Here is a 19,714-nt window from a genome sequence, read left to right as displayed (position 1 = left end):
CACTGTCGTTAAGAGCCGTGTCTTTGGTACATGAAAAGCGTAATGCAAGACAAGTGCCTTTTGTGAGATACGGGGCCAATGCTGCAGCTCCTACGGAGGCATAATTCCCATTGGTGTGAAATAAAACTGATCTCAAGAGGGTCGCCTGAATGTCACAGCTCCACCCTTAGAGCAGAATCGTCAAGAAGGTAAAACCAGGAAAGCGAAATCAGTCTAGGTCCTTGGGCCTGGCCACTCGTGCTGTCGTTAGCCCAAGTGTCTTTGCACGGTAATAGGCATTACGAGTGTAGGCCACGGCAGGGAGGTGGAGAAGAGGAAATCTACCTTGGATGGCTCTGGCAGCCTTTTAGGTCTCTAGTAATTTCTGTATTCGTTGGCCAAGCAGCACACTGGTGAGCGCACTGGAAACCACAGGAACATGACTTCAGGGCAGCTTTTTGAAAGCTGTGTTTCATTGTGTTTGAAATACTAAGGCGCAACAGGAAAAGGTTTTTAGCTTTATTTCCTTGGTGCTGGGAAATACGTGCCAGGTCTGATCAACGCAGCTGCAGCTAGTACTTCTGCTTGAGAAAACCTGAATCATTGGAGCTTTAAGATGAAACATCTTCTCAAATTGAAGTAGGGGGTACTTTAAAACAGAGATACTTTTCACAATAACAAAGGGCTCCACGAGTTATTATCTGTGAAAAGTCCCGGTGTGTGACTGTGATTGCATAGGGTGTGCTAAGGTTTCTAAATCTCTTTTTTGGCCAGGTGTGGCGTGGTTTCCCAGGTCATGGTTACACAAGCTTGTGACAATGAAGCTCGAAGATTCAAGCTGCTGGGTGATTTTTCTGTGGCATTGTGCAGGATAGCATTCTCTTTGTTTAACCGACTCCAAGGTATTTGGCTTCACTTTTTAAAGTTACACAGCTGGGACAAATCCACAAGGCATTATTTAAAAAAAAAAAAAAAAAAAAAAAGGAGCAGGAGGGGAGCACACAAAGAACGTAGCTAAATGGCTTTCCACCAGGTGGTTTTCTCTTTTGTGAAAATAATCAGCAGCAGCCAGATGTGCTGCTCCTCCACGTTTTTAAATAATGAGGCGGCACCAATTTTCAGATTTATTAATAGAAAAATGACTGCTATTACCAGCTGCAGCTTTTTTTTTTTTTTTTGGAGAAAAATACCCTGTTGCTGCTTGATGAGATACTTTTCGTTGATGTCACCTCCGCGCATTTTTAATCGTCGTTTGCTTTGAACCTCTTACGTTAGGCTTCTTGCACCGAACCAACAAACTGCTCTTTCAAGAATCCACAAATACATTGATTTAGAAGAAAGCCGGTGAGCGATGACGCCTTTCGCCCTCCGTCCTCTCTTCTTTCCGCTGGAGAAGGGACGGCTGCCACCCACCTCCCCGCCTGGGCGCGGCGGAACCCCCTCCTGGCACGCCCGGGCCGTTACTGCCCAGGCCGCGGGGCGCAAGCACCCGGGGCGGCCGCTCCTCCAGAGGCGGGCGGCGGCGGCCCGCAGGCCCTGGGGTTGTGCTCGGTCACTTGCACGCATCGGCGCCGCCATTTAACACCACCCGCGGGTTCCGCGGCGGCGGGCCCGCCCGGATGACGGACCGCCCGGCCGCCGGACCGCCGCGCCTCACGGGGCCCTCCCCCCGCCCCACCGGCGGCCGCAGCCGCGCCCGCCGCCGGAGACGGGCCTCCGACTCGATGGTGAAACGAGGGAGGCGGGGCGCTCTAGGCACCCGCGCCGCGCTCTATGGTGCGATGGGAGGAGCGGCGGGGCGCGGCCGACGGCTCCGACCCGGCGCTCTCGGCGCCTTCGGCGGGCACGATGTCGCCTCCGAAAGGTGAGGGCGGCGGGGGGCGAGGCGGCGCGGGTTAGCCGGAGGGGACCGTGGGCTCTCGGAGGGGGGCACGGCCGGAGAAAGGGGGGGGGGGCGATCCCGCCCCGCGCACGGCGAAGCGCGACCCGCGCGCCGGCGGCTCTCCCCCCCCCCGTCTCCCCTGCCCCAGAGGGAGTGGAACCGTCCTCCCCGCCGGGGGCTGCGGCGCCGGGCGCCACCACCGCGGGGGCGGGGGGAAGGGGGTGTGAGGGGGCGCGCGCGGCCGTCGCCGGGGAGGGGCTCTCCCGACCCGCCTTCCCGCCCTCCTCCCGCCGCCCGTGAGGGGCCCGGCCCGGCCCGGGGCCGCCAGTGGCGCCTCCGCCTTCGGGACCACCCTCAGCCGCGGCCGGCTCCGGAGCCGGTTCCCGTCGCCGGTTCCCGCTCTGGGAGCGCCGGGAAGTGGCGCAGCGCTTCTGGGGCTTCGCCCGAGGCCGTGAGGCCCCGGTCGCCGGTGCAGGCGGGCACCCCCCTGCTCCTCGGCACCCACCCTGCGGCCGCCGCAGGCGTCCCTGAAAACGCCACCGGGGCCGGGGGCTCCGTCGGAGTGCGCGCAACCGCGCCAGAGCCCCGGCCGTCCCGAGGCCGGAGCCCTCGGGCCAGCCAGGTGGGCTCAAACCCTTCAGGAAGGCGACGCCTGTCCCTCGGCCGGCTTCCCCCGTAGAGGGCCTTGCGGAGGGCTCCGCAAGCTCTCGGCCGCAGGCTTCGTGGGGACGGGGAGGGGGGGAACCCCGGGAGCAGGAGGGCCGGGGGCAGGAGGGTTCCCCGCAGCATGTGCGAGGCCGGGTCTGAGGTGCCCGCCGCCCCGGCAGCCCTTGGCGGGCTGCGGGTTGCGCTTCGTGTGCCAGGCTTGGCCTTGGGGCTGCTATTTAAAAGAGCCCCGGCGGAGCGGTTACAGGAGATGCGTGGGAGGCCCGCGTTTCTATCCTGAGGCTTTTGGCCTGTCTGGTCCCTTTTGCTGGAAATCGTTTCTTGCGAGTGGGGTTTACTGAAACTAGGGAGAGAAGCTCTGGGAAAGAAACAACAGCTTCCTTCAGCTCTTCTTTTTTTTTTTTTTTTTTTTTTCTGAAGCTGATATAAGTTCAGACTTAGCAGCAGAAGCATATGGGCGCCCCAGCCATGTTTTCCTTCTGCCCCCAGTGCTGCACTAGTACTGATGCAGGCATGTGAGCCAGGCTGGAGAAATGTTCAGGCTGAAAACTAACTACAAGTAGCTTTTTACATAACGCTAGAACTGCCCAGTATGGTTACTAGATTCATTATGTCCTGCTGCATTTGGTTTACCCAAGTTTGCAAACCATTGCCGAATTAGGGCGCTTATTTATTTTTTAAAGAGTAGTTAATATAGGCAAGGATTAAATTCAGTTTTAGTTTGGTAGTACGTAGACTTAAATTTGATGTGTAAAAACACATTGTTAATATAATTTCTGTCAGCACTGAAGTATCATTAGAAAATACATTTTTGTAAAACTGGACTGGGTTAATTTTATTTCCTGGTTGTTATGCCCTTGGATTCCCACTGCCCCTCCCCACCCTCCCCGCAATCCAAACCTAATTTGAAAATGGATTACAGCTTGTAAGTCTCTTTTAAGCATTGTTAGTCCAAAAACTAATTGGCTCTACCTTTTAAAAGTGGTTACTGACGTAGGTAAGATTTTTATCTATAAGGAACTAGCTAATTTAAATGATTGCAGCAGCAGGAGGTATTAACTGTACCTTGCAGAAATGTTATGCAACAGAAGACATCACTGGCTTGAAAGAAAAATGAACCAAAACATCGCTTGCACTGGATTCAGCAATTCATTCCCATCTTAAATCAACAAAGTTATTACAAATCTGCCCGGAGCTTATCTGTTAGCTCATTCCCTCATCAGCGGAGGAACATAAACTTACACTAATTAAAGTACGTTTCATTAGGATATTCAGAACATGACAGATAATTGCCTGAAAGATGCTACTGAACGACCAACATCCACCTGTCATACATAACAAAGAATAATTTGCTGGTTTGAAAAATGGTTTTGTAGACACCACGCATTTGCTCATGTCTCATGTTGTAGCTCGTGCCTTCATGCAGAGAAGTCCTGTTTGGAGTTGTGCACTGTTCTCTTTATTGGTACGGATGCAGACTTAGCCATTCTCTGACATGGGAATGAACTGGCGTGGCCTGGCCTCATCCACCCGATGAAACTCTCAGGCCTCAGAGGAGGGCGGCTGTATGAAAAACTGCCTTTCGCCAGTAGACCTGGGACAGGCTGACTCCCAAATTATGCAGGTTAGTAGTTGGTCCAGGGCAAAACTGTTAGAAGAATTGCTACTGTTGGAGTATAGCAGTGGGGAAGATCCAGGGGATAGCACAGATGATACATAGTCCTTGTTTGGTTTCATTTACTTGGAAAGCCATAACCTTAGTGTTTTCTACAGTGAATAATTTTTCAAGGAAGCCCTTTGTGTGAAGTCCTATCACTGTTCTAAGCAAAACTCTTCTGCTAACTTAGGTGGAAAATAAGGCTGAAGGAAATGCTGCCTTATTTATTAAGATTTGCTAGATTGATTCCCTTCTTTGCTGATACTGAACTTTTCCTCTCTCCTTGCTTTTACTAGTCTGCCAATATTCTTTGTGTCAGACTTCAGTATACTATGTGGAGAGGATCAGCTGCCCTTTAAGAGCAAGCACTTATTGTCAGCTAAAGAGCAGGAAAGCACAGAAGGACTTTTTGATTACTATCAGATAAATGTTAGTCTCTGATTAGTTTTTCTAGAATGAAGGATGATTATGAGGGCAAGAGGACACCTTACTTTCAAACACCTGAAATTCCTATACAAGCTTCTTTGAGAAGAGACTTTAAAATTTGACTTAAACTTTTTATAGGAAGTGTTTCACAACACTGTAGTTATTGTATGCTGCCACAGTAGTATTTGATACAGTCTTCCAGCTGGAGAACACCCTGTTGCAGTTCTTAAATTAAAATGAAGGGCATGCTGAGTCATCATCTTTGTTTCCTTTTAGAAAATGTCAGCTTACTGTTCAAGTTGTACTGCCTCACAGTGATGACCCTGGTTGCTGCAACGTACACGGTCGCATTGCGGTACACAAGGACAGTGGATACAGAACTCTACTTTTCAACGACGGCTGTGTGCATCACTGAAGTTATCAAGTTGTTCTTGAGTGTGGGCATCTTGGCGAAGTAAGTACGGGAATGCTAATCAGTATTTGAAAACGAATCCTTGCTTCTAACCTCAGATTCTCAGATACCGAAGCACGGATACATTTGAGAACATGGCTGGATAGTCATGCTGTGGAAGAGTCATTTTAGAGCGGGTTAGAGCGTGTGAGTCCTTCTCAACTGAAACTGCTTTGTAAACAGCACAATATTCAGGTGTGTCCTTTCTACATATTTTCTATTTTTGTATGCTTTGGATTAGGTTCAAATGTCAGCATGGATTATCTGCGATGTTTTGGATCTTTAAAATATTGGTGTAGATGAAAGCTGGACTATGAGCCGTCGTCTGCTGAGTTATATATAATTGTAATGTTCCTACCCATAAAGGTTCCCAAGCAGTGTTGCAGACAGACGTTTTGCTGTCTCTCTTAACCTTGGGGAATCAATGCTGAAAGACTGTGGTCAGAAAATATTGGAGTTTCTGTAATCCCAGACTGCCACTAAGAAGAACTTTAGTCCACAGGTGAGCATCTGGAGTAGGGAGGCCATCAGTCTGCTGTCTTTCCTCTCAGCTTCCCTGTGCTACATCCTTGGAAGAATCTTTATATTGTGGACTTTTCCAAAGCCCAGTTCTTGCTGTTGTGGTAGAATTTGTTCTTTTAGGGTCTCTGCCTATCCCTTTGTAGCTTTTGGTACATCAGAAGTCTGGCTGTTTTGTGCTAGAGGATCATGAAGTCACATGGTGTACTTCAGATTTTTATCAGATCTTTCTACGTAACATCAAAATGGCATTTTACTTGCTTTAGAAATGAGACAATATTTGAATTTGGTAAGGCAGCTGTGGTGAGCTGCCTTTTGTTTAACCTTTCATTAAATGTAATGTGTTAGAAAAGGCAAGTGTGACCAGTGGCAAACTTCTATTTTTCTTTTTATGCATCCTGGGCTTCTCACTCTGCCAGCACAAAATGTTGGCAGAAGTGTCTGCTGACGAGTGGTTGCGCTGTGGTTCTCACAGTGTTGTGGCCAGTGTGGATTCTGATCCAGCCTGCTTTCTGGAGACTGCAGCAGCCCACATTTCTCAATAGTGAGGGACCTGTGGGTGGCATTTGGTAGCCTCACCTGCGTGTATAATTTCTCAATCTGTTCTTGTGCACCTGGGACCCAGGCTGTTTATAGTATACCAGAGGGGCCTAGTTCAGCAGGCTAAACAGTCTGCCTTTTGTTCAGGGTCAGTAATATCGTGTTTGTTAAACATACGAATGGTCTTTTTGCTTGATATAATTAAAAAGGCAAGTACTTTTAACTCAGAAGTCTATTATGTTTTTAGAACAGCCCGGCACAGCCAAAAATCCATGTAGCCCATCATCCTTCCTTTGACAGTAGTCAGCAGAGGATGCTTAGAACAGAAGTATAGGCAATAGGGCAAGCACGGCCTGAGCTTTCCTTAGCTGGTGGCAGAAGCTTATGGATTTCCCGGCCTGGATGCTGTGTGCACGCTGTGGCTGTAGCGCCTAACGATCCTGTCCTCTGTGAGATTGTCCAGTTTCTTTTTGAACTGTTAGCCGCTACTGTATCTGTGAAATGACTTCTGCAATATAATTATACAGTATATGTAAAAGTACTTTTCCATAAGCCCTTTATCTAGCAGTTTCACTGGATTCTGTCTTCTTGTGTTGGCAGACATCATGAATAATCTTTGTCCCTTCATTTTTATTTTCATATCTCTACAGATCTGTATTGTGTTTTCATCACTCATTTATTTTCTAAGCTGGGAGTCCTAGTCTAATTTTTCCATGATCATCCTAGTACCCATCTCCACAGCATTTCCAGTATTGTTACATTCCTTTTGAAACAGGATCCAGAGCTGCATGCAGCGTTCAGGATGTGAACATGCCATGGCATTAGGCGGAGGGGTGAAGATGCTTTCTGCCTTGGTCTCGGTTCCTTTCCTAAGGATTTTTAATGTTCTGCTCATTTCTCTGAACACAGCTGAGCCTCGAGCTGGTGCTGTCAGAGAGCTACTCGCATCTTTTTCCCAAATGCCCGTAACTGGTTTAGAGATGGTTGCTATATTTTGGGGTTGTCATTTCCTATGATTCTTTCTCATTTATAGACCACTGAGCTTTATTTGCCAGTTAAAATGGGATGAATCTGATTCACTGAGCTGTTTGAAGGTTAAAATATCTATTCTGATCTGGTCAGCTAGTGGGGTTTTTTCCTCCATGGTTGAGAGAGAGATGGGCACCGGCAGACACTATTCATCAGGCCGTGCTCACCTCTTCTTAGTAGGGTGTCTCGCTTGCTGGTGGGTCCGATGCCTTCCTTTGCTGTCCAGGTAACTGAGCTGTTTCCCAGATGGCAAAAGATCTGGTGAATTCTGCTTGGTGTAGTGAGAGCCCCTTCGGCAACTATTGAAAGTTTCCTTTTGGATATCGCATATAATTGAGTATAATCAGCAAAATTTGCCAATTTCCTAGCAATCTCCCATTTTAGATCACTTACGAATGTACTGGAATTTATGCTGTTCAGTATAGTTTCCTGCAGTGTCTCCTTTACAGCTTCCTCCAGTTTTAAAGTCTTAACCAATTTGTCTCACCTAAGGCAAGGTGCCTTTGTAGTTTAATAACCAGTGAGAAGGTAGAATACAATCTGTTTTTTCTGTACAGTGGGATACATTTGGGTGGGTACCTTTTTCTTTTTGAAACAGCCAGCATTGATCGCTGCAACATACAGGATACTGGAGTGTGACTCTCGCATTGTTCTGGCTGCAGAATTTGTTTTCTTACACATTCTTACACTATGCCTTCGCTGTGTTTACTTTTAAGGCTTCTCCTGGAAGGCACATTGAGCGGATGAATGCCAAAAGATTGTCTTTCAAAAGAGAAGTTTATCATCGTTTAAGCTCTGTTAATTGTTTACTCAGCTATACTCTCAACTTCTCATATTTACTTAAAGTCCAATTCACCATCTGGTAATTACATTGTCTACATTCTTAGATGGTACTTAATTACTTAGCAATGGATGAAGAAAAGTAGAGCTGCTTTGCAAACTCTAGTTTTAACTTCAGCTTTTCTAGCAAATGCAGGTTTCTGTTGCAGAACTGATTGTTGTTAGTATCTCTCACCTATTCAGATCTATTAAAAAAAACATACTCTGTTTTTTAAGTCAAATCTAGATCAACGTGAAGAACACTGAATTCAAGCCATATCATTATTTTCTTATTTGATTTTGCAGCGTACATCTTTGGGCACCTTATTTTGCATTAGCAGCTGTACACAGAGGCTTGTTTTAAATTCTTTTTTGTGTAGATTTAAATCTGTCTCCACGTGATCTTTGTACTGAATTCAACTTACAGTTAGAGGTTCAGAAACTACTATTACTGCTGAGATTTGGCTTTAAATTTGTGACCAGCTAATTCACTGAGCATGGTCTGGAACAGAAGCAGGTATAGTTTAAATATTATTTTCTTGGTTGACAGTCCACCTTAGTATTGACTAGAAGCCACCATTACTGTGTGATTTGGGGTTTTTTTGACTTCTTATTCTCACAGAGTAAGAGAACTGTATCTGCACTAATTATATTTTATTTGCAGTTAGACATTTGAGATAGAAGCACTTGGGTGTTACCAGGAACTCTAAGTTTTCTTTTACTGCTTATCTCCCAGTGCTGGGCAATATAATAAATACATTGAGGAATAAGTAAACCAATGATTTTGCCTATAATGTCCATGACTCATAATATTTTATGCAGTTCTCTATCTAGTGCAATTAACCATGGTGAGCTGTAGCATGAACTCTTCCCCTTCCTTGTATTGCAAACTTAGCTTTAAGTACTACTTGTCTATAGATTTTCATGTCAGTGATTGTCCCTTGGGGCATGACATGTCTTGCAGAAGACACCTATGTGACATGCTCGGTGTCACCAAGTGTGTCCCAAGCGAAGTATCCCCTTATGTGAGGACAGAGCTTCACATGTGACCTCGATTGTACAGTGAGAGTGTGGGAAACCATACTCACCTCTGTTTGGTAACTGCACTGCCCCGACTCTGTTTTTTTGTGTGTGCTCTCTGTTACGGGAAAATGACAGAAAGAATCCCTTGTAGCTGCCTGCATAAAGACTGCTCTCACTAAAAAAAACGAAAGGAGAAAAGGAGGTATATGCTTGGTGCTAGGCAGGGAGGAAGGCAAGGGAGGAGAGAAACATGGGTGGAATGATCATGAGAAGAGAGAGTCTGTAAATCTTTGGAGAGGAAAAGTTTAATAACCTGGAGCGCAGAGTCAGGGGTTGATCAGGAATGGAAAATATGCAGGAATAAGGTGGTTAATGAAGGAGCCTGGGGCATAGAGAGATTGCTAATTTTGGTAATGGCTAATAAGAGTTTGGGGCAGGTAGATGATGTACATTTGTGAAAAAGAAAGAAATTGGGACGTGGGTGAAATGTGGGGAATTGGGCTCCTGGAGCGCTGAGGAGGATGTGAGCCATTTGTTCATATGCGTGCGTAATGGCAGCAAAAGAAGTGTTAAATTCAAGAGTGATACAGGTTGCAAGTTGAGAGGCCTGTGGGAGGGGACAGAAGTGATTTTGGATGTTGGTATTTGTTAGTGGCCAAGCCAGAGAAGAATGGAAAGGGGAACATGGGACTTGGGGAAAGCTGGGAAGGGAAGTGGAGGACTTGAGTAGCAGCGACAAGTAAGCAAGAAATGTCAGATTGATGTACAAATGATAAGGGAGAACTAGCAATGCAGAGGTCAGCTTTAATAAGCTGAGGAGCAAGCCGCAAAAGGGGACAGCAGCAAGAAGCAACAGGTTCTTCCCCATTGCCTGCTCTTGCACACACTGTAATTACGTGAAGGAGACGTGTGAAGATGCAAGGTGACAGGGAGCTGCCACACACCCCACCAGACCTCTTCATGTGTGTGCTGGTGCCAGTGCAGCATCTCCCGCAGCACAGGTGAGAAGAGGAACCCAGAGCTGGCTGAAAAATGAGAGGTGTTTCCAGCTCAGTAGTGTGCAAGGATACCATCTTTTTTGGCTGTACTGTGAGGCCCACGTTAAAGGGGATCTGGAAAATCACGGGCATTTGACATCACACACAAATATTAATACCCCCCCTAAAAAAAGGGGGAGGGAATGACAACCTTCTGTCCCACTGGCTGCATAGTTGGTGCCTTATTTCCACTGTTTGCAGTGTTCATGGTTGCTGTTGTTGTTTACTTTATTACACATTAATGCATCTAACCTCCTGGTTCCAGAATGTTGTCTTCACCTTCAGGGGTTTCTACTTGATAACCTCACTGTTTTTTCCCAGTTAATTTTTCTTTTAATGAGCACAAGGTACAACAGATTGTTGAGAACAAATTTTCAGCCTTCCCAAAGGATTCATCGATTTGATTTCTGTTTTCAAATATCAGTTTAGGAGAGCCCTCAGTTATATTACTATTTTATTTTGCAGAGAAACTGGAAGTCTGACAAGGTTAATAACATCTTTAAAAGAAAATGTATTCGGAAGTCCTACAGAATTGCTAAAATTAAGTGTACCATCTTTGGTGTATGCTCTCCAAAACAATATGGCATTTGTGGCTCTTAGCAACTTGGATGCGGCGGTGTACCAGGTAACACACGTTTTTGTCAGTAACTGATCTCTAAATACATTTCTCTTTACGGTTTCATGAGGCATGTGTGCTAGGTATCTGTTTGTGTAGCATACAGTACCCTCTTTAGCCTCAGTCTTAAAGCCAGATGATGCTTTGTTACATTCAGAGCATACACTCTGTTGCAGTGCTCTGGTTTTCTGAGCTAACCCGCTCACTGCTAGAGTCACTTCAAATTCACTTCGTTTTAATTGGCAATGGTACAAAAACCCAAGGATCTGTAGGAAATCAATGAATATAAAATTTTATTTGTCATTCTGTAGTTGAATTCTCTATTTTATTTTCTTGTTTGGGAGGAGTTTATAAAACCACATCCTCTACACTATATTCCCATCTTCTTTAGGTGACATATCAGTTGAAGATCCCTTGTACAGCTTTATGTACAGTCCTAATGCTAAACCGTACCCTTAGTAAGTTGCAGTGGTTCTCTGTCTTCATGCTGTGCGGTGGTGTTACCCTTGTTCAGTGGAAGCCTGCTCAGGCTACAAAAGTACAGGTAAGAGTTCACATTTTGCTGCTTCACAATGAAGAATAAACTGCCTTGTGCTTTGTATTTCACTTCACGGCAGCTGGGATTAAGGTAAGGTCCCTTACATTCTACACAGCAGTCAGTATCTCTTTCCTATTTCCAGCCACTTCATCTACAACATAACCACTAGTTTGATCATTCACTTTTTGCATTTATTGTGTACCAGTTCAGGCAGGCTTGCGGTATTGCTCCAGTCTCACTTGTTGGAAAGGCAACTGATTGCTACAATTAGTATAAATTACCACAGTTCTATCATAATCAGTCTAAGGCACCTTCATAGGAGTATCTGAGTAATACATTGTTTCCAGCAGTTGGCCCTGGTATCATTGTAATTGTTGGAGCAGAGAACTTGGAATGGAAGCACTTGGCGGAATTAGGAGGGAAACTCCAGTGCCTTGTGGGTGTGGGTATGTCAGTTAAACACACCCTTCAGAGGCACTGACCTAACCCCGTTCCAGGAAGAAACAAGTGTCTTCTGTTTCTTAGGTTTTAGCCGCTGGTCAGCGGCATTAGTGGGAAAGGCAGGTCATGCAGCTGGGAAGACTGGCCGCAGCCAAGTAGATGGTGCCTCTGAGCACTGCAAGGGTTGGTGAGAGCACACACAGAAAATGAAACACCACACAGCTACACCGAGCTAATCTGAAGGACAGCTCTAGTACATTTTATACTGTAATGAAATGCTAATAATTTTGCTGTACTTAAAGAAGTAGCTCTGGAATTGATTACTGTAAATTACTGAAGTGTTGCATCCTTTTTAAAATAATGGTTGATGTTGCAGGTGGAGCAGAATCCATGGCTAGGGTTTGGAGCGATTGCTGTTGCTGTATTGTGTTCAGGATTTGCAGGTATAGTATTATTCCTGTACGCAGGTCACAACAAAAGGACTGGAGAACTCATTTTGTTTAAAACAGAACACTCTACATTAGTTAACAGTCTTTGTTGATTAGAAGATAAAAAAGGACTTTATCCCTTCCGCCCATAATTACGTTCTACTTGCAGTAATTGTGGCAGATTCATGACATGATTACTCCAGTTGTCAAGCAAATGACTAGGAGCACATACTATTGGTTTTATGTGATGCAACTTAGAATGCTGGTTTGCAAGTGGAAGTGTCTTTCAAATGCTTAGAATAATAATGTGGGGGAACATCCATAATGACTCACTCCAAACAATTAATTAAGGTACATCAATTTTATAAAGTTGGCTTTACAGTGAATAGCTCCCTTATGGTGATCACATGGAATACTTGCATTTTTTTATAAGGGCAGCTGAGCTCCTTGCTCAGTTCTTGTGCTAACTCAGCCCCGAAATACACATTGCTGTAGTCCTGTAAGTGGTAAATCTAACTGAGATGCAGAGGGAGCACGAGCAATGCGGAGAGAAAGATGAGTAGCAGGAAGCCTAGATAAACCGCATGAAGGATTTTTGGTTTGGTTTCGTTCTACAACCAGTGTTTCCCCTCAGAGTAGTTTTTCTCTGGCTTCTGCAGAAGGAGACCAGAACTTGAGGACAAGTGAGCTGGTGTGGAGAAATAAGGAAAATCAAATTACTACTTTGAAATTTGGCTCACAGGGGCATATTCCCCTGGCTGTAAACTGGATTCTTCCCCCTCCCTCTGTAAGAAAACAAGGTACTATCACCCACCTCTAGTACCGTACAATCCTGCAAGAATAATCTTGTGCTGTGCATACACGCTTGTTACTCATAGAAAACATTCTGGTTGGCAGGGGAAGAAAGGAGGAGGGTGTCGTTCTTGTTTGGCGTCTTTTCAGTGAAATGGGCACTTTGAAGCAGAAATACTAAGTAAGACTGTAAAGCTCAATCAACTTTTCCTGGAAGGTTATAAATTTACTCCTTTCAACAGATGCTCCCAAGCCATGAGACAAAATACAGCATTCACTGTGAAGCCTGCGGAGTCTCCTAAAGCTCTCTAGCTTTCTCTGCTAACGCGGGTAGACAGCTGTGCTTCTAAAGGTCTGCAAATTCAGACCGTTGAAAGGGGTGATGCAGGCAGCTCTAGAGGATTTAGACACATACAGCTTTCTTCTGCAAAAGGATTGCAGCTTGGGCGTTTCCTCACTGACAGCTGTAGCTTGGAGGCAGCTGGGAGGACAGAGTATTTCATCAGTGGAGCTCCTTGTGCCCTTGGGGCTTTACATGTTGAAAACATAAATCCTATTCAAACTCCTTTCCTCCTCTTCCTTCCCATGTCCACATAAGAAGTTATTTTGGCATTAAACCTTCAGTTTCTGGACTGACCATGTTAAGTGTTTTATATTATTCCAGCAAAGTCAAAAAAGTTATGTGTTTTTGTCCCTCAGAGATGGAAAGGAACTTTATTCTTCCAACTGCTGATCCTGTGATAACTTCCAAGTATCCGGGGGCCCAACAATGCTTATAGAAGCATTGGAAAATATATAATGCCAGATCCTTTGTGACTTGAAACAGTACTGAAGAGTGATTTCTCCTAAACAGCACCCGTTCTTTCCTCCATCTTGCCTAGTGGAGCAATTTTAATGCATTTTCAGAAATCTGAGAGCATGGTTTCATTGGTTTGCTTACTGTTTTCTTAGTTTATAAAATTTACAAATATGGTTCATATTCAAGCCAAATTTCTGGTACATTGATTATATCCGGTTGTGCGGTATGGGTCTTCTCAGCGGGCAGAAATCTCGAGATAGATTACTGTGGGTTCTTTTAAACACTGCAGTCATTAACAATACTAGTTTTTTTGTTGATGTTGTTTAGACCTCAAAAATGTATATTCATATGAGATAGCATCATATTTCTTTGGGTTTTTTTATTCTTTGAACCCCTGAAATATAAATCTGTTCTCTAATTTATTCACCATAAATATTCACTGTACTGTATGAAATTATAAATTGCATTTTTCATGACTAAAAGAGTAGCAAGACCTTCCTTGAAGCTAACTCGGGGATTTCCAGAGGAGTGTGTGCCTAGGGCTTCTAACCCACAGGTCTTTTCTCTGTGCCTTCTTTGTCAGTTCCATATACTTTTCTCATATCATATGAAGGATCTTGGGCGACGTTAATCAGCAGTAAACTTGTAGTCAGTAGGGATCGCAACAGAAGCTCGTGGAAGTGGCTGAGAAGATCCAAGTCCTGCAAACTGCTGTCTGTGTTTTGAAATGCTGAGGAAATTCCAGAGATAAGCAGAGTCCTGGTGTGGAAGCAATGGTTAAAAAGGCAGGTAGTGATGGCCTTTTAGTCTGACATACACCTCCTGAGTAGAATAACGAGAAAGAATTTGGGGAATTTCAGTAATGCAGAGCATAAAAGTCACACTCATCAGCGTGGCACTGTGAACAAGAGCTTTAGGTTAAAATGAATTCCATTTCCTCAAAATGAATCTGTAGTTTCAATTAGCAGAAAGCATCGGTTTTGGTTTGCTCTTGTAATCCACTGAAGCGGTGGTTTCAGAACATCACCACTCTGCCAAGTACTCCGCAGGCACAAGGCTTCTGAGGAATTTTCAGTACTGAGGTAATATAGTCCCACCCCTGTTTTTAATTTTTTACTGCCAAGTATCCCAATGGAGGGAAAAAAAAAAAAGAAAAAGTTCTACATCATACTGAAATACATAAATACTGTCCTGGGGATAAAATACCAGGTGCCAAGGTGAAACGCTTTTTTCTGGTGTAGAATTGTACAGAAGAAACTCTGCTGGACAGAAGCCTGGCAAATCAAGCAGAAATGAGTAGTTTCAGTTGTCGATGAGGTTCATTGTTACAACAACTGTAAAGAGAAATAGAATCTATTTTTGATGTTATGTACCCATTAAAATGATCCTGTTGTGGAAGGCACGCTTTTGTAGGATGTGTTGTTGGGTCCCTGGCATTGGGAACTTCTGAGAAACTTAACGGTCTGTAGGACAAGATGATTCCAGTAGTCTTGTCTGGCTTTAAAACACTATGAATGCTGAATCATTAAAGATGACACTTCATCTCACTGAAACCGTTGTTTTTTTCGTTGGTTTTTTTTTTTTTTTTCCCAGGAGTTTATTTTGAGAAGGTCGTAAAGAGTTCAGATACTTCCTTGTGGGTGAGGAACATTCAGATGTACTTGTCTGGGATTCTGGTGACTTTATTCGGTGTGTACATGTCAGACGGAGCCCAAGTTCATGAGAAAGGGTTTTTCTATGGCTATACATACTACGTCTGGTTTGTCATCTGTAAGTATCTTGTGGTTTTAGGGTCTTGTTACATTGTTTTGCTTTTTTAACTATGATAGAACTGATGGCAGAAGCTACAAATTCAGTCTGACACACTGGTTTTTTTACTGTGTTTTGAGGGATTTTATTTAAAAGTATCATTTTCTTGGAAATTATTCACTTGTTCAATTTAAAATTGTGCTGAAACAGCAGTCTAAATAACTGAGTAGTGAGCAGATCCACTTTAAGTGAGTCATAACTGATCTACTAGATGCCACGTAGACATCCCATTTTGCTGAATGTTGCGTTAAATTACCTCACCAATTAGGACGACGTAGCCCAAACAACGAGTACACCGGTGGAGTAAAATGCATCATTTCAAGAGTAACCTACTGCACCTTTTCTAAGAGAAATATGTCATCTGCTTTCCAGTTCTTGCCAGCGTCGGTGGCCTCTACACTTCGGTCGTTGTTAAGTACACAGATAATATTATGAAAGGCTTTTCTGCAGCGGCAGCCATTGTTCTTTCTACTGTGGCATCCTACATCCTCTTTGGCCTCCAGATAAGTAAGTGCCTTTTTGCCTTTGATTTGATGGTATGTGCGTGTTTCCTTGCTGGCCAGCAGGCCGCACACAGTTCATACCAAAGCGATCACCTGTGCCTCCTTTGAATTATTTCTGGTTTTAACTTCAAGTCTTCTCCAGGACTCCTATGCACTAACGTATCATCCCTGTTGTGTTACGTAAGGTGCCTGGTGGTCCTGTGCTTTCAAAGGCATTCACGGTTTGCTCTTTCAGAGGCATCCTACAGCCTCAGGTGGAAAGGTTCTTTCCGATTTTAAAGAGCTTACAAGTTTATACAGCTTTATTCATGAATCACTTTCTGATGCAGTTTAGTTTGTGATACAGCCGTTTACCTGAGACTGCTGTTGATAAGTTATCATTTCTTGTTGGTTTTAGTAGAGCCAGTGCCAAGTTAATTCCTCAACTATTTCTGCAAGGGTTTTACACATCCTGGTTAAGTTATACCTGCTACTGCATGAACTTTTACCTTCCCTGTGCGCTGTGGACATTACCACGTGAGAGCGAGTCAAACAGCAGCTGGGGTCATGACTGACGTGGTGAATGTTTCTGAGAGGAAACGGCAGATTTGGGCTGTCCTGCAACTACAATGGATTTTCTCCCTGATCAAGTCTGTGTCTGATGCTGTACCCAGTAGCTCCTGCGCAGTCATTCACTGTTCAGTTTTGGGTATTTTTTACTTTCCTAACATAATCCAAAGATGGTATGGTGTAATGGTGGAAAAACTAGCTTTCTGATGTGGCATTAAGGAGATGAGACTTAAGGAAAGCTTGCATAAGGAGAAAATCATTGGTGTTTGGCTGAAAAAGAGCACCTTAAAGCAAGTGGTGAAAAACACAACTAGTTTTAAAAATTCACTTGCGCAGAACATATTCTTCATGGCTGACACAAATCAAACCTAGACTGGTGATTATTGTGGTTTAACCCCAGCCAGCAACTAAGCACCATGCAGCTGCTCACTCACTCACTCACTCGACACCCAGCTAGTCCCTGAGGAGCGATCCCTGGCCCCCACTCCCCCCCGGTTCCTATACTAGATGTGACATCCCATGGTATGGAATACCCCATTGGCCAGTTTGGGTCAGCTGCCCTGGCTGTGTCCTGTGCCAACTTCTTGTGCCCCTCCAGCTTCCTTGCTGGCTGGGCATGAGAAGCTGAAAAAATCCTTGACTTTAGACTAAACACTAGTTAACACACTGATGTTTTCAGTTATTGCTATCAACATTCTTCGCATACCTAACTCAAAACACAGCACTGTACCAGCTACTAGGAAGACAGTTAACTCTATCCCAGCTGAAACCAGGACAGTGATCTTTCTGTGAAAGCCTCATCAATAGTGTTTCTTAACCCTGCTTAGAAGTGGAAAGGCAAACCAAATGAGTTATCACAGGCTACTTTGTCACATCCAGTGTGTCTTTAAGTTTATTGTAACATACGCCTGTTGGATGGCGTCTGGAACTGCAGATGTTTCACACTTGCTTTTCTGACCATCACCATGTTCTTGCTGATATGAGACTAACTGAAATGGTGTGGGGATTGTAAACAATCAAGAGTTCTCGGTGACAGAGGACAAGTCTAGATTCTGTGAATTATTAACAGCTTGTTGTCCTGCTTAGTTTTGAGTAACTTCAATACTATCATTCAGATATCATCAGAATTTATATAGCTTACTCTTCTGAAGATTTCTTCTTATACAGTGGTGTTTATTTAAACTATTTTGTCTCCTTCCAGCTCTTACCTTCTCCGTGGGTGCTTTCCTGGTGTGTGTTTCTATTTACCTCTATGGATTACCTCGACAAGACACCACGAAAATCCAGCCATCAGAGACTAAGAGCTCAAAAGAGAGACTTGCTACTGTGTGACATTGTCCATTTTTATGGACAGATAGACAAGAGAAAAAGTGGACTCTAAAAAAAAAAAACCTACATGTTTTTAAAATGAGCCTTAAGCTAGTCATGAAACGGTTTCAGTGGGATAGACTAAAAGCAGAAGTTAGCTCTGTTTTACATGTGAAGCTTCCAGTGGCTGATGCTGAGGCTACATTACAGCCGAGGAGCTGGATGGGTGTTTTATTGAAGGTATTCTTCATTCACATTGGACAATGAAGAGTCCCATTTACAAGGAAAGCAGAACAAAGGAACCAAACACTCAATTGTATATAATGTATATAACGGGGGGAAATTGGTTCTTTGTGTATTTGATAAACTGTCTTGCCCTTTGAGGGCAGAAATTCCCAAAAGCTTCATAAAAATCTATTAAAAAGAGCAACTACTGCCAGCATTTTCTCTTAAACTAGTTGGCAATTGCAGTTTGATTAATGACAGGAAAAGTATCTCCTAGGTGATACAGATGAGGTGACACAACCCCACCAGAATAACCATTCTTCAAGCATCACTTACCTAGAAGTGTTTAGAAGTAGCACTTGCTGTTTGGTTTAAAAAGTCAGAATGAGACCGGTGTTTCTCTTATGTTGCAGATTTTCTTTCACCTTTCAAATGTTTTTTATACCTGCTGTAGCTGGTAGAGAGATCTCCTCTCTTCTCCTCCTTCTCGTTTTATCAACCCCCAGCTGTACAGGGAAAGGTTCACATGTGTTCTTGTGTCTCTGGCTTAAGTATGAAGGAGTCAACTCGGTGTCAGACTAGAAGATTTTTACCTGTATGTTTTATCTCTAAGACTTTTTGTGCACACAGAGTGATGCTTGAAAAGAGTTGCTGTAAGGCATGTTAAGCTTTGATTTAATTTATGAGTGCCGACTGTATAATTTCAACCTCCTCCCTCATTTTCTGAGGCCTTCCAGAAACTGCAACTCTGCATTGAGGGAAAACTGACTTTGGTGCATTTGGGCAACTCGTTTACATTCAAAGTGGAGTCAGAAAGGTGACTAAGTTTATATCCTGGTTAGATTCCTTCAGACATGAGTTAACCAGCTGTGTTTTCCTTGAAAGTGGGACACGTTAAACACAAACATACTTAAATTCTGTTCCAGTGGGAGGGGATGCTCCTCTCTGCCTTTCACCAGCTGTTCTGTGCATCTAGAACAGTGTGCCACCAGAGTGCTGCTCTGGTGAGTCAAGGCTTTGGTGGTAGTGGGCATTGTCAGGCATTTCAGAGGCTGGAGCAGCCACCTGCACCTCTCCTCAGTGGTGTGGTGGCTCAGGGATGCCAAGCAGCAGCTGCCGTGTCTGACTGCGTGTATGGTGCTGAGGGAGCACTGCGGTTCCTCTTCTACCAACTGGGCAGCAAACCCTCTTCTCCCTGGTCATCACGTCGGCGTGACAGAGGAATGGGTGAGGAACAGGATGTGACAGAGTTGGCGGTTGGTCTTGGCTAATGTTACTGAAGGGTGAGTGCAGTACAACACACAGGAAAAAAATTCCCTGGCAGGGTCTGACTAACCCGGTTTGTTACAGGGCAGCTGTAGCTGTTGTACCACTAGGCCTAAGTACACAATGGCAACTGCAGACAGGGAGAACGTTGATCACTTAATTAGGGCAGCACAATTAAATACCAGTTCCTCTACCAAAAGGACGTTATATTTACGAAGGTAAATGCAGAGCAGTTCTCTCTATGGGAAATACCAGGAAGACTGGTATCTTAAGTACACTATTCCTACCAAGTGCCTGGGAGAAAGAGACTGTGACAGCTCTGGCCTCCCTTAAATGGCTGTGCCACGCAACCCTTCTGCAGTCGGTGTGATGGACTGTACAAACCTCCAAGAGCAGACAGAGTTTCCACACT

General features: G+C 44.4%; 1 protein-coding gene across 2 annotated transcripts; it reads left to right on the top strand.

Moving 5' to 3' along the window:
* The first annotated feature begins 1,714 nt into the window (after nt 1–1,714).
* Nucleotides 1,715–18,265, top strand: SLC35A1 (solute carrier family 35 member A1). Of its 2 annotated transcripts, XM_030040390.2 has the most exons (9): nt 1,775–1,843; nt 3,937–4,151; nt 4,887–5,064; nt 10,494–10,653; nt 11,036–11,188; nt 12,000–12,066; nt 15,236–15,412; nt 15,824–15,958; nt 17,705–18,265. In XM_030040390.2, the coding sequence occupies exons 3-9, from the start codon at nt 4,928–4,930 to the stop codon at nt 17,833–17,835; spliced, it is 960 nt and encodes a 319-aa protein (XP_029896250.1). In that variant the 5' UTR covers nt 1,775–1,843; nt 3,937–4,151; nt 4,887–4,927; the 3' UTR covers nt 17,836–18,265. The 2 variants fall into 2 exon arrangements, with proteins under 2 accessions (XP_029896240.1, XP_029896250.1); XM_030040380.1 differs by lacking the exon at nt 3,937–4,151 and having other exon boundaries at nt 1,715–1,843.
* The last annotated feature ends 1,449 nt before the right edge of the window (nt 18,266–19,714 follow it).

The sequence above is a fragment of the Aquila chrysaetos genome, chromosome 2 (genome assembly GCF_900496995.4).
Source record: "Aquila chrysaetos chrysaetos chromosome 2, bAquChr1.4, whole genome shotgun sequence".
Taxonomy (NCBI): Eukaryota; Metazoa; Chordata; class Aves; order Accipitriformes; family Accipitridae; genus Aquila; species Aquila chrysaetos.
The sequence above is the reverse complement of the archived record's forward strand: the minus strand, read 5'-3'. Positions and strand labels throughout refer to the sequence as shown.

What these genes read in the sequence shown, in the direction of transcription:
- SLC35A1 (XM_030040380.1), top strand. Translation starts at nt 1,753, where the DNA reads ATGGTGCGATGGGAGGAGCGGCGGGGCGCGGCCGACGGCTCCGACCCG. An exon ending in ATTGTGTTCAGGATTTGCAG is followed by an intron (nt 12,067 to 15,235) that starts GTATAGTATTAT and finishes TTTTTTTCCCAG; the next exon opens with GAGTTTATTTTGAGAAGGTC. An exon ending in CTACGTCTGGTTTGTCATCT is followed by an intron (nt 15,413 to 15,823) that starts GTAAGTATCTTG and finishes TCTGCTTTCCAG; the next exon opens with TTCTTGCCAGCGTCGGTGGC.